Source organism: Vulpes lagopus, chromosome 6, assembly GCF_018345385.1.
Source record: "Vulpes lagopus strain Blue_001 chromosome 6, ASM1834538v1, whole genome shotgun sequence".
Classification (NCBI taxonomy): Eukaryota; Metazoa; Chordata; class Mammalia; order Carnivora; family Canidae; genus Vulpes; species Vulpes lagopus.
In genome coordinates this window covers 67,947,038-67,960,718 of record NC_054829.1, presented here as the reverse complement: position 1 = coordinate 67,960,718, position 13,681 = coordinate 67,947,038, and the positions used below count along the sequence as shown (strand labels likewise).

Here is a 13,681-nt window from a genome sequence, read left to right as displayed (position 1 = left end):
TCCCAATTCCATCTGTTTTTAATACATTCTCGTGATAAAATTTTATCCCTTCTTTCCAGTCAGGCTTTTGCCTGATTTGATAGAGAGTCCCTCTGGCTCATGTTGAAATTGAAATGTATGATATCTTATTGTTTGCCTATATACCCAGCTGTCCAGGCACTGAGTTTACTTTTATAAATGAAATATTGAAAACAAACACAGAGCTTTGGGGATGCAGTTGCAAGGGACAGAATCAACATAACTACATTAGAAATGGTCAACAGAAGACTGGAAACTTCTGTATCTCAGGTGGCAGATCCATGGGCTTCCCTGAACGTATCTCTAGCAACATTTTTCTCATTGCATAAACTTTTCCCAGGATCTAGGCACCAAATCATCAGTATCATAAAGTAGCCCAGCAGTGTTGAATAGAAATAAAAACACCTTGTGGCTACTTCTGGATTTAATACAGGCTCTGCCATTTATAAGCTCCTTGACTTTGGTAAGTCATTTAACCTACCTGAACCTAGCGTTTCTGGATGTAATTTTAACGCTTCTTCCCTCATGGAAACCTGGTCAAGATGAGACCAAACAACCCACTGAAGAGGCTGAGTGCTCCAGCGGTGAGCAAGAAACTCACTGTTCCCACCCTCATGGGTTTTACCATCTGGTGAGGAGGCACAGCCCGTAAGTGAGCACTTACAGTGCACTGTGAGGGATAGGTAAGAACCTACAGGAGGGACAAATAACCCAGACCCGAGTGATTGGGAAGGGTTGCTGAAGAAAGACAGTGATAACTAAGCTATTAATTTAAAGATAGGCAAGAAATACCCATGAATGTATGCAGAGCCAAGCAGTTGATCGGTGCATAAGAGTTCAGGGGATTACATTTCTCTTCCCCTTCCCTCCTACTATGACTCCTGAACCCCTCCAGATTCTACATAATAAGTTTCATTCGTTGATTTAAAATTTTTTCTGAGCACCTGGTATATGCTGGGCTTAGTGCTAGTGACTTGGGACATATCCATGAACAAGGGACAAGCTCTGTCCATCAGCAGTTTAGTCTAATGGAGTTAGTTCAATACATCAAACCCCCCAAAGACCACTGTCATTCATTCTGGAATGGGTAAATAGGATTCATCTATAGGGCTCTTTAAAAAGAACCCAAAAAGACTCAAAATTTTGAGAGCCACTCTAGGAAATGCCAGTGCCGGAACACTTGAACACTTGACATAATGAGCTGACAACATGGATTTTGATCTATGCTTTTAAATGATCTCTTTTAATACCAATTTTTTAAAAAGCAAAAACAAACAAAAAAGAAATTAGAAGCCTTAGAAATAGCAGTATCCTAGACTTCATTGTTTTCCTGGCAAACACAAGTAAAATTCATCCATTTCTTAGAACCATACCCATTCCAGGGGAGAGAAATTAAAAAAAAAAAACCTGGTGGTGGGTGATTTTTTATTATTATTATTAATCAAGTCTGTCTTTCATTTTATACAGATAAAGCCATGAAGAGGAAGATCCTGCTTTTTTTCTTTTGGAGGAATACCTACTCTGATTTCCTAGGCATATTAATTTGCTGCAATTCACTGCAGAAGCTAATTCTTATTTTTTGGAATTAATTGAGCTGAAAGCTGGACGCATGACAGCCCATCCCTTCAGTGGCCAGCACAGAAGCTGAGGACAGACGGCCATTTCAACTTTACTAGCCTGACATCCTGCATAATCAATGCACGTCAGCCACAAAGACTGGCTGCCAGTGCTCATGCCCATTTGCAAGTTGGCTGAGCGCCCACTCACAAATTGGGATGCCAGTTCCACTAGGGCACACAAGTGTCAACAAAAGATCACTTCAAACAAGAAGCCTGCTCAGTTTTGCAAGAGCCATCATTTTGTTAGGGGGAAAAAAAAGGAAAAGTTTTAAGGTGGTTAATCCCATATTGCTGACAAATGGCTATTTACAACCCATCATACCTTTGGCCTCAAGGGACGTTTTATTTAATGACTTAATGCAATCTTCTCTATCCTTTAAATTTGACTTTCAATCTCTGCATTTTAAATGAGGCAAAGAGGAGACAGTATGTCAATCCTGAGAGTCACTGGAAATGTCCATTTTCTTCATTCCCATTACATGCATCAGAGATGGAAAGAGTAAGCAAAACATTATCATGTGCATAATGTCTCTAGACACTAATTAGCATGGTGAATAGTGAACCTAACAAAATGCAAATACATTCTTTAATATTTAATTAATTCAGCAAATATTGGTTAAGCACCAGGCACCCAGTAGGGATTGGTCTCACTGACTGGAGTCTCTTCTCTTCCAATGAAGCCTACACACTTGCTGTCATATTAATCAATCTCACTAAAGCATGGTTCCCATCTTACTAATTCTGTGATCAAAATGCTTCTAAGGTTTGTCACTGACCGCTGGATGATTTCAAACATTCACATGACAGTGAAGAAATCTCATATTCTGGTTAAAATCAATGGAGTTTGTTGGGTTTTTTTCCCTCTCATGAATTCTTATAGATTCTCATAAAGGCTAAATTGACGATCCCAAAATTGTCTCCATTTGTGCAGACCTCATTGCATCTATAATGTCATTCTCTATTTCCACCATCTCTAAATATTGAAAACTCTCCTCACCTTGGTAAGGATCAAAATGTTCCCTCAGACCCAACCAATTTTCCTCAGGTTCTTCTATGTGACAGCAAGGACCAGATGCTTCTACAAAATTAAATAAATAAATAAATAAATAAATAAATAAATAAATAAATAAACAAAAACAAAACAAAAAACCCACCTCATTTAACACTTAATTCAAACTTGAGAAAGGTAATATTATCTGCAATTTTCATACGTATAACCAAGTTAAGAGAAGCTAAGGACTGGCAAGGTTGAAGCCTGAATTCAGGGCCTATAAGCTCATTTACCGTCTACCCTCAAACCTTCCATCTTCCTCATGGGACCTTCACCATCCTCATCCTTACCATGACGTGTCCTTCCTCTGACTATAACATGTAATCCATGCCACTCTTGATATTTTAATTACTTCATAACTTGCATTATTCAAAAAATCATGAAAAATTTAGTAAGCAATGACTTTTTTAAAATAATTTTTTTACTTTAGAAGAGGGGGAGAGTGTAGGAGTGTTCAAGTGGGGGGAGGGGAGGAGGGAAAGGGGGAGAGAGAACCCAAGCAGACTCCCCACTCAACATGGAGCCCTTTGTGGGGCGGGATCCCATGACCTGTGAGATCACGACCCAAGCTGACAACACGAGTTGGTGGTTTAACCAACTGAGCCACCCAGGAACCCCAACAATTTTAATGGAGACTGAAGAAGATAATAATAACAAACAGAAAAGAGGAGAAAGGAAAGGAAGAGAAGAGCAACAAGCATTTTCTGCTCCCCACATGGGTGTCAGAACTGTACTGAGTGCTTTCAAGGGTAGCATTTTTTTTTTTTTTTTTTTTTTTTTTTTTTGGAGCAGCTCACTCTTTATTAATGGAAGGCCCTGGGTCACTTGGAGCTGGTGTACTTGGTGATGGCCTTGGTGCCCTCAGATACAGCATGCTTGGCCAGCTCTCCGGGCAGCAGCAGACGCACCGCTGTCTGGACCTCCCGGGATGTCAGTGTGGTCCGGCCCGAGTACTGGGCCAGCCGGGCAGCCTGGGCAGCCTCGCCAGCCAGCCGTTCGAACACATCGTTCACAAATGAGTTCATGATGCTCATGGCCTTGGAAGAGATGCCGATGTCCGGGTGCACCTGCTTTAGCACCTTGTAGATATACATCGAGTAGGTTTCCTTGCGCCGGCTACGCTTTTTGGACTTCTTATCGCCAGAACCACGGCCCCTGCGGCCCCTGGACTGCGGCTGCTGCCCATGCAGCAAAAAACAAAAAAACTCAAACTCAGGCAATATTACCTTCAAAACATAAGGAAACTGAGGTTCAAAAAGTTTAAGTGATTTTCCTAAGATCGTAAATCAGTTAGTTACTAGGTGATGATTCAAATGTGCTCATTCTTTCATTCATTCAACAAAATATTTGTGTACCTATCATGTGCCAGGTGCTACTACTCTAAGTGCTCTGTATCCATAATTGAAAGCAAAGAAACAAAAATCCCAGTCCATGAGAAACTTACATTCTAGTGAGGAGGCACAGGTAATAAACAAGAAGATTCATTAAAAGCTGAAATACTATACTGCACAGCATGTTGAAAGATAGAATAGGGCTTTAGAGTAAGGGAAATCAGAACTACCAGGGATGGAGACTTTGCAACTCTAAATAGCACAGTCAAGTGCAGGCTTCACTGAGAAGAAGTTTGAGAACCTATACAAATGACTGAATGGATACGGGGAAGGACATTCCAGGCAGAGAGGGAAGAGTCACTACGAAGGTCCCAGGGGCTAGCAACTGTACCTAAAGATAAGATGGATAAAAATGACACAACCTGGAAGTCTTTTGATTAGCAAAGCAAAAAATATATTTCTTCCACAGCTAAGAAAAACCCGGAAAATCTTCCTAAAAGGATAGGTAGCTTTTGAGAGCCACGTGTGAAGTGCTATTATAAATAATTCACATGTTAAAAATAATAATAATTCAAATGTTTTTACAATCATTGTTTACAAGACACAATGAGGTAGTTATCATTATGATTCCCACTTTTGAGATGAGGAACACATGGTGTGGAGGGATTAAGTATCTTGCTCATGGTCACACAGGTTGTAGGAACTGCAGCCACATATGAACCCAGGCAATGTGACGTCTGAGGCTTGTTATGAACTATAGTCAGAGTTCATTAGTTTTCATTACTAAAGGGTTTTACATTTTATGACTATAGCCAATATATTTATTATCCCCTTGTTGATAGGCATTTTGAATGTTTCCAGCTTTATTATTAGTATTAAAAATGTTGCCATTGTGATGTTTTCATATATTTGTATTGCATTATATGTGACAGTTTCTCTGGGTTATGTATCATGAAGTAAGACTACTGGAACATAGAGCACATGCCAAAAATATTGTGTATAGCCCTCTCCAATGCAAGACAAAGAGGCAAGCATATTTGCACTTAATACCTCATTCTTCTGAGAATTAGTATGACTTCAATTTTATTAAGATAACTCATCAGTCCTCTATTTAATATTTTATATTTTTTCCAAAATTATTTTCATCATTGCATTTAGTGTTCTATCACTGTTGCAAAAATTATTCAACTCTATTTTTAAAAGAATTTAGTGTTCACTGCTTTTTTATTGTAATGTAGAATTAAAATAGATTGAACATTTTATTTATTCCTTAAAGATATTTATTTATTTATTTATTTATTTATTTATTTATTTATTTGAGAGAGAGAGAGCAAACATAAGTGGGGAGAAGAGGGGCAGAGGGAGAGGGAGAAGCAGATTCCCTGCTGAAGAGGGAGCCCGATGTGGGGCTCAAACCCAGGATCCTGGGATCATGAACTGAGCTGAAGGCAGATGCTTAGCTGACTAAACCCCCTAGGCACCTCTAAAATGAACATTTTAAAAAACTCAGTGAGATAAATAAAAGTGGCTCATGTGTGAATAAAATATTAGTTCATCTGCACAATTATGTATTTTGCACCACTAGGGTAGTATTTTCCATCATTTAATAAAATGAGGAAGAATTCTGGTCGAGTGAAGTTAAAAATATTAAGTTCTATAGCCCTACTTTATAAATTATGTATGTTTTACTTATAGCAATTATAATTATATGTAACATTACATATAACATTTATATGACTTATATAAAACACACAAATACATAGATTTCTTATATAAAATTTTCATAGCTTTCTTATCAGATTTACATTTTAAAAGTACATCTGTATCTACATATAAATATCCATATCTAAATATATAAATTTAAAAGACTTGTAGCAAATTGATTATAAAAAGACCCTCAATTTTCCACCTTTCCTTTTGCAATGTGTTTTTGGAGCTTCTACTACCAAGAGGTTGAGCTGAATTTTCTACACTTGTTATGTGTGCTTTGACCAACAGAATTCAGCAGAAATGACACTGTACCAGTTACAGCCTACACCTCATGAATCCTAGAACATTTCTCCTTTCCCCTGTGAAATTTTACTTTTGTCAGGAAAACGATAAAATTGGGTAAGCCTGCTGGAGTTCAAGAGATTATGTGGAACAGAGACCAGCCATCCAACTGAAGCCATCCTAGATCAGCCAGGCTCCAGGAAGCCGCAGCCAACCCCAGATGCCCATCTGCTAACAATAATCGCAAACATGAGCCCCAAACTCATTCAGACCAGAAATACCGCCCAGCTGACCTGTAGGCCCAGAAGTATTAATAAATGATTACATTTTTAAATCATTGAATTTTAAGATTTTAGCATTTATCAATTAATGCAGGAATTCCTTCAAATGTTAGAATGATTTTTATATCATATATGTTCTTTCTTATTTGTTTTTATTTTCATCAATGAGCATTTATTATATTTTTGAGAAAAGTTGAATAGGATTCTGCAAAGATATATCTTGGATAACTTGTCTGTTCCTTCTAGATCTCAAAAATAAAGACAAAAGTATCAGCTGCAGAGAAAAGTGGCTCAGAATAACAGTATGTGAAAGAAAATGCAGAATGGGGAAGGGCAGCATTTGACCCCAGATCAGAGCACTGACACATACAGTCTAGTATTTTGTCACTGTAACTAGTTACTTCTGCAAATAAAGAGTGTAAACTTATATCATTACAACACGAGAAATGCACTTAAATCCACAGGAGGGTGAAAATATCCCTTGACATCACCTTCCCAACAATATAGAGTCTTTCCCACTAGGTGTCCAACCATCCTCTTTGATTTCTCTTATTATGGACTGAATGTTTGGGTCTCCCAAAAATTCATGTGTTGAAATCCTAACCCCCCCCCCCCAGTGTGATAGTATTAGGAGGCGGGGTCTCTGGGAGGTGAGTAGGTCATGAGGGTGGAAGCCTCATAAATGGACTTAGTGCCCTTCTAAGAAAAGACATGAGAAAGTTGATTGCTCTCTCTACCACATGAGGCTGCAATGAGCATTCCAGAAAAGGTTGCTCCCCAGTACTCAACCACGCCGGCACCTTGACCTCTGACTTCCAGCCTGTAGTACTGTGAGAAATAAATCTTTATTTTCATACACCACCCAGTCTATGCTATTCTGTTCTAGCAGCCTGAACTAAGACCCTTCTTGCTTTTCTCCCACTCTACTTCTTCTGGTGCCCCAGCTTCATCCTGCTGCTATACCATGTGCTCAACACTCAGTTTTTATTTTATGCCACTGGCTCTTGAATTCAAGCCAGGTAATCTATTAGTCCTGTATCCTCATTTTTTTAATAATAAATGCAGTTTGCAGGTGGACAGCTTCCTCTTGCTACTAGTGTTTGTCGATATGCTAGTATACTCCTGAAGCAATATTACTGAAAGAGCTTCACCACACTTGGAGAAAGGGTAAGGTGGGGAAAGGAGGATAAAAAGGGAAGAGAAACAAATATTATCTCTCTTGTGGGAATAGTTAATGTGGTTGAGAGAGCAGAGTGTCACATCTGCCATGAGTATAACAGGAAGACTTGAGACATGTTCTTTCCTGATTATGGATGAGTTCTATATACATTGTTATTTGTCTCTCCTCTTTGTGCCTAGAGGCAACAGTATGAAAATGGGCCAATTCTCTTTGAGAGAGTCATTGTTTACATTATTGATGTCCAAAAGCTAGTCTAGTCCCCGAGTGGAAGGGAATCTATACTCAGGGCTATGTCAAGGGCTATTCAAAGCCAAATACAGCCACTGGGTAAGCCTCAGAGTCATATAAGCTTCAAAAGAAAAGCAGAATGCATATGAGGAGAAAGAGAAAACAGACATTTGGAAAGGCATCTTCTACTGTGACATGCAACCTTTAGTGATAACTGGATGCAAAAGAAAACTTGAGAGTTCCAGTTCAAAATGGCGACGTAGGAGGATCCTAAGCTCACCTCCTCCCACAGACCCACTGAATCTACAGCTACATATGGAACAATTTCCTCTGAAAGAAACTCAAAAACTAGCTGAGTGACTCCTACACTTTGGGTGGATGAGCCCACATCCAAATGGGTTTGAGAGGCTGAGACACAGTCTTGCTATAAACCCCACCCCTGGTGTGGTGACCCACAATCAGGAGGGAAGTCAAAATTGCAAAGAACAAAGGTTTTTAATCCAACAATTTTAGACCTGCACCTGAGACATGAGTCCCCAAAACATCTAGTTTTGAAAGCCAATAGTCTTGCATCCATAAGACCCACAAGGGTATAGTAACTGACAAAGGTTTCTTAAAGGGGCTGGGCACAGACTCGCCTGGCTACCCTCAAGAGCCCAGCGCAGAGGGAGCCAACTGAAAAATCTCCAGTTTTTCTATAAAAGAGACCTATTTATTTATTTTAAAGCCTCATTTGAGGGACAGGCATCTAAGTTAATACAAAACTACGGGCTTATTGAAATAATCTCCAAAGACAGAGGCTGGCAGGCATCACCTTCAAGCTCTCCTTTGGCCTCATTGTAAGTCACAGGTATCTCTGGACAGGGGCTTGTGCACATGTCTGGTGCCCTGGTTTTTGTAGCTGCTGCTCAGGGCACGCATTAGACCTCATGACTGCTCCCGTTGCTTGTGTGAACTCTAAACAGGCATTAGACAAAAAAAGAGTTGTGCCAAAAAAAAAAAAAAAAAGGTAATTTGAAAGATAGTACAACATCTGAAAATGACTGGAAGATGACATGCATTAAGAGCTGGACAGCTACAAAGAAGGAACTTATCAGTGGTAATGACTTCACCTTTTTTAGGGCTTTTTTTAAAAAAAGATTTTATTTATTTATTCATGAGAGACACAGAGAGAGAGGCAGAGACATAGGCAGAGGGAGAAGCAGGCTCCCTGTGGGGAGCCTCATGCATGACTCCATCCCAGGACCCAAGATTACGACCTGAGCTGAAGGCAGAGCCACCCAGATACCCCTCTTTCAGGGCTGTTTAATGGGAAAAGAGATTTCAAAGAATCCCTAGGGGTGGCTCAATTGGTTAAGTGTTTGCCTTCAGCTCAGGTCATGATCCCAGCATCCTGGGATCAAGCCCTGCATTGGGCTCCCTGCTCAGCAGAGAGCCTGCTTCTCCCTCTCCCTCTGCTACTCCCCCTGCTTGTGCTTGCTCTCTCTCTGTCAAATAAATAAGTACAATCTTAAAAAAAAAATTCTGGGTTCTTCAAACAAGTGTACAACAAGACAGACAATTATAATTCCAATTCAACTAGGAAAATGGAGAGCTGAGTAATAGGGACATGCGTGTTTTTTTTATTATTTTTTTTTATTTCTTTATTTTTTTTTATTTTTTTTAAATTTTTTATTTATTTACGATAGTCACAGAGAGAGAGAGAGGCAGAGACACAGGCAGAGGGAGAAGCAGGCTCCATGCACCGGGAGCCCGACGTGGGATTCGATCCCGGGTCTCCGGGATCGCGCCCTGGGCCAAAGGCAGGCGCCAAACCGTTGCGCCACCCAGGGATCCCGACATGCGTGTTTTTTTTATACCATTTTCTCTACTCTTGTGTGTTTGAAAATTTTTACAATAGGTAAATGAAAAGTAAATAAATTCTAGATCAACAGCAGCTAACAGCAGCAAAGAAAATCTATAAATTTCAAAATGTTCTCAGTGGGGCATCACATTGGCAGACATAGTCCTCAAATGGCCACTGCAGTTGTAAATTATATATTTAAAATAATATACATTGGTAAATATAAAAGCAGCTCCCATTTTAAGTTTGCTGTGATAAAACCATGTTGCCTTTTCAGTGTAACTAGAGAGTCTTGATATGTATCCAGTTGTAAACCTGCTTTACAGAGGTCTTTCTCATCATCTCAACTTGAAATATTCAGTTGCAGTCAGGGTGTCAAGAATAAGAGAAACTGTATGTCTCAGCATCTTGATTCACAGGATGCCCAGAAGTGGCCCTAGAGGGGAAAATGGTATGAGATAAAATTATAGAAAGAGTACTTTATTTCATAGAGTACCTGGAGTTTCTTTTATATACTTTAAGATATTTTCTGAAAACATATTCATATTTTTTCCATAAAGAAATATTCTATACACTACTGGTTTTCAGATGAACTATCTATGGAATTAATCTCTGTCTTTTAGAAACCCATTGTGGGTGGCCTGCTTCCTCATCTTAATTTGTGATCTTTCCTGTGGCTATATACACAGAATATAACTTACTCGCGTTCAGTTATACAGAGCGATAAAGAAAGGATTGTTATACAACTAAGTATAATTTTGCACTAAGTCAATAGGCGAGGCATTTCTGATTGTTGTCAAATTCATTATTGCCCCTGACACTGTGTATCATCTAAATGAGACACTCCTCTTTGCTTTAAACTCTCAAAAATGGAAGGAAGGAAGGAAGGAAGGAAGAAAGGAAGGAAGGAAGGAAGGAAAGAAAGGAGAGAGAGAGAGAGAGAGAGAGAGAGAGAGAGAGAGAGAGGAAAAAAGAAACTAGCAAGACCAAAGCAAATATTAATTCTCTTTTGTTTCAAATCTTTTTCAGGTGTGTATTGATTGGAACCCAACTCAACAATTTAATTAGAAAGACAAGCTTTTCTCCCTCCCTTAGGTTCAGAGCAAATTTATCATTTTTTTTTTTAGACTTGCTTATGCTAAAGCTATAAACATCAGAGAAGGCCTGAACTCTCAGGTATTCTTTAATTTGTTCTCAGGTAATTATGATACAAAGATCAGAGAGAAGAACCAGCTACCATGTGCTACATCACCTTGCCCCAGGGGCAGTTGAGAGAGTAATTGAAAAGAGTGTGTCAAGTGGGGCATAAAACCAAGGCCCTATAGACACAACCACCACCACCAAGTTCCCAGTCATTCACTAATATTTTCTTAGGAAATCCATCTGGGGAATGCAAAATGGGATACTTAGGATGATTTCTATTTATCAGTTCCAATAAGTTGTTTTTGTTTCTTGGAAAACACAATTCCATTTTACTTAGAATTCTTAACAGAAAATAATAAATTGGTAAAATAAACCCAGATACCCAATTTCAAAGTAAGATATAAAACATGTATATTTTATATTCTGTTTGGGGGTACTCTCACTAAAGCAGTGTAAATATTATGTGTTTATGTCAAAGGTGAAATATTCCACTCATCATGGCCTATGTATTTGGAAATAGTAGAGCAGTGAACATATTTTTGTGGTGATACAAGATGGCAGGAGGCACTGGTGGTCAGGGAAGAGGAGGGCTCTTGGATTGCTTCCACTCGGAACCTGTGAAAAGGTCTGAAGACACGCAGATACCATGGGTGGGCCTTTCTCATTCCCTGAATCACCATGGCCAGATAAAAGCACACAGAATATCCAGAGTAGTCAGGCCAAGAGACCAGAAACAGGGAATCTGGTTCCAAGTACAAATTGTACTCATTTATTTAATCCAGCAAAGCCAATCAGACTACAGCATGTAGTAAAAGTCTGTATTACTTCCAGATGCGCATGTGTTCCTTTGCATTGTGTCAACATGATGTCAGGCCACAGAGGGTTCCAGTCTGGTGATCTCTTCTTATGTGCAATGAACAGTAAATGCTTAAGATCGTTACCACAGCATGTGCAAGGAGGAGGACAGACTTTGGCTCAGAAGGCTACCACACATTAAATATTAATTCCATAAACTCGTAGTCTAGAGTACAGGCTCTGAAAGCACATTTCCCAGGCTGGCGTCATCACTCTAAGACTTCCTAGACTTGGCCAAGTTACCTATGGTCTGTGGTTGTCAGTCTCCTATCTATATGGTAGGGTGGACCACATAGGACTGCCGTGTGTCGTTAAGAGAGTGATCACACACAAAACCCCCAGGATAGTGCCTGACACAGTGAGACTTCAGTAAACATTGGCTATTGTGACTGGGGCTTCTTTGCCAGATATGAAACTAGGGAGGTAAAATGAATAAGGGCCTCCTTCCCCAACAAAGATGAATTTCACAAATTTTGAAACTGAGTGGCTATCTTGGCTCTCCAGGATTAGACATGGGGAAAGGGAGCCTGAGAAATAATAGAGACTTGAAAAAGCACAGAGAAAGCCTCAGGGAGTAGAGGGAGGCCTGGGGGCAGAAAGAAAGAGACATCATGAATGCCAGCAGAAATTAGAAAAGAATATAAGGAGAGAAACAACTCCCTAGGCAGGAGCGACACAGGAAGCCCGGAACTTTCCAGACAATACAGCATCTTAGGTAGCCGTCATCATTTTGTCGCTCATTTTCAAGACTTCTTTTTTTTTTTTTTTTTTTTGGTATGAGTAAGGACAGGGAAGGGGTAAAACAAAAATATTATCTTTTGTTTTGCTTCACTTTATTGGGTTCTGTCTTTGAGAACTTGCTCCCCTAATGATATTTCTTCAAAAAAATTGCCTAAAAAAAAAAAAAAATCCCCAAATCTGAAGGATGTTTGCAATCAGCATCTGGACAAGATTGTCGAGGGAAGAGCACAGGCAATTGCAAAGCTGGAATGTTTCTCTTATTAAGCCATCACTTATAAAATAAATGGAAATTGGGCTCGGGTTGCTCTTCTTCTATAAGTTATTTACTGGAAAGCACTAGGGCAGGGATTATTTTCAGAAACTAGCTCTTTGCTGTGTCAGATAATATTCAAAACAGCCTATTATCATTTGCTTCTCTTCTGTGTTCAAAAATAACCAACAATATTCACATTCCTCCAAATAATTACCAAAAATGTTTCACAGATTTTTCTGGAATTCTGGGAAAGATGTTAACGTGAACTATCAACTTGGAAAACTTTCCCGAACTGAGTTATGCCTCCCTGTCACTATCATTTAAATCATTGTGTTTTTCACCACACAAAGTATTTCTTCTCATGGTTTTTCTTCTTAAAAGAAGACAATGTAGAACACCTTCTGTGAAAGTGTGGTGCATATTCTGAAAGCCCACATCATTTCACAGGCTTCCAGAGAAATCCTCATGAACTTAAACTTTTCTCAAGGCACTAAACACTTCATTTGTTGATTGACCTATCAATTTACCTGGGACTGATGGACTCCTCTCCAGTTCATTTGTAGTTTCTCTATGGTTAAATTAATACTAACTCCAAACTTGGCAGTTACTGGAAATGGTACATTATCTTTCCTCCACCATGTCCTCAATATACTTGAAAATCCCACACACTGGAGAGAATTATATAAGAGGTTCAGGACTGCAGCTTCAGAAAGTATGCATTCAATTGTCTGAATTATGCCCTAATTCTCTTTCTCTCTTGGTGTTCTATAAACACAACACCCCTGTGAAACAGATTTCTTTTAAAAAAATGCAATTAAAAAGATTCATGTGAGAAATGTTTGGATTTGTGTAATTAAATAAAGCATTTCTTCTTAGCCTCCCACATTCTATTATCATCATGTCATGAATTTGGAGGATGTTGAGCTTAAAAATCCAGGTAAAGGTAAGCAATTGTGTGTGTCGATCTGGACTCTAAGAGAGAAACCTGAGATCAAAATCGAGTTTTAAGCATCATTAATGTGTAGGTAGAAGCCCTAGACATATGTGTGGTAGTTTGAGTAGACTGAACAGAAAGGGAAGAGGCCAGAATACAAAATCCCAGGAAAACAACACTTAACTGGTGAGTAGAGAAAGAGAAAACCAAGA

The 13,681-nt window shown here is 39.2% G+C and overlaps 1 protein-coding gene across 1 annotated transcript; it reads right to left on the bottom strand.

Moving 5' to 3' along the window:
• Window positions 1-3,509: 3,509 nt before the first annotated feature.
• Window positions 3,510-11,366, bottom strand: LOC121492580 (histone H2B type 2-E1-like). Its single transcript, XM_041757818.1, has 2 exons — window positions 11,238-11,366; window positions 3,510-3,914 (listed from the first exon to the last, which is right to left on the bottom strand). The coding sequence occupies exons 1-2, from the start codon at window positions 11,364-11,366 to the stop codon at window positions 3,510-3,512; spliced, it is 534 nt and encodes a 177-aa protein (XP_041613752.1).
• Window positions 11,367-13,681: the final 2,315 nt, after the last annotated feature.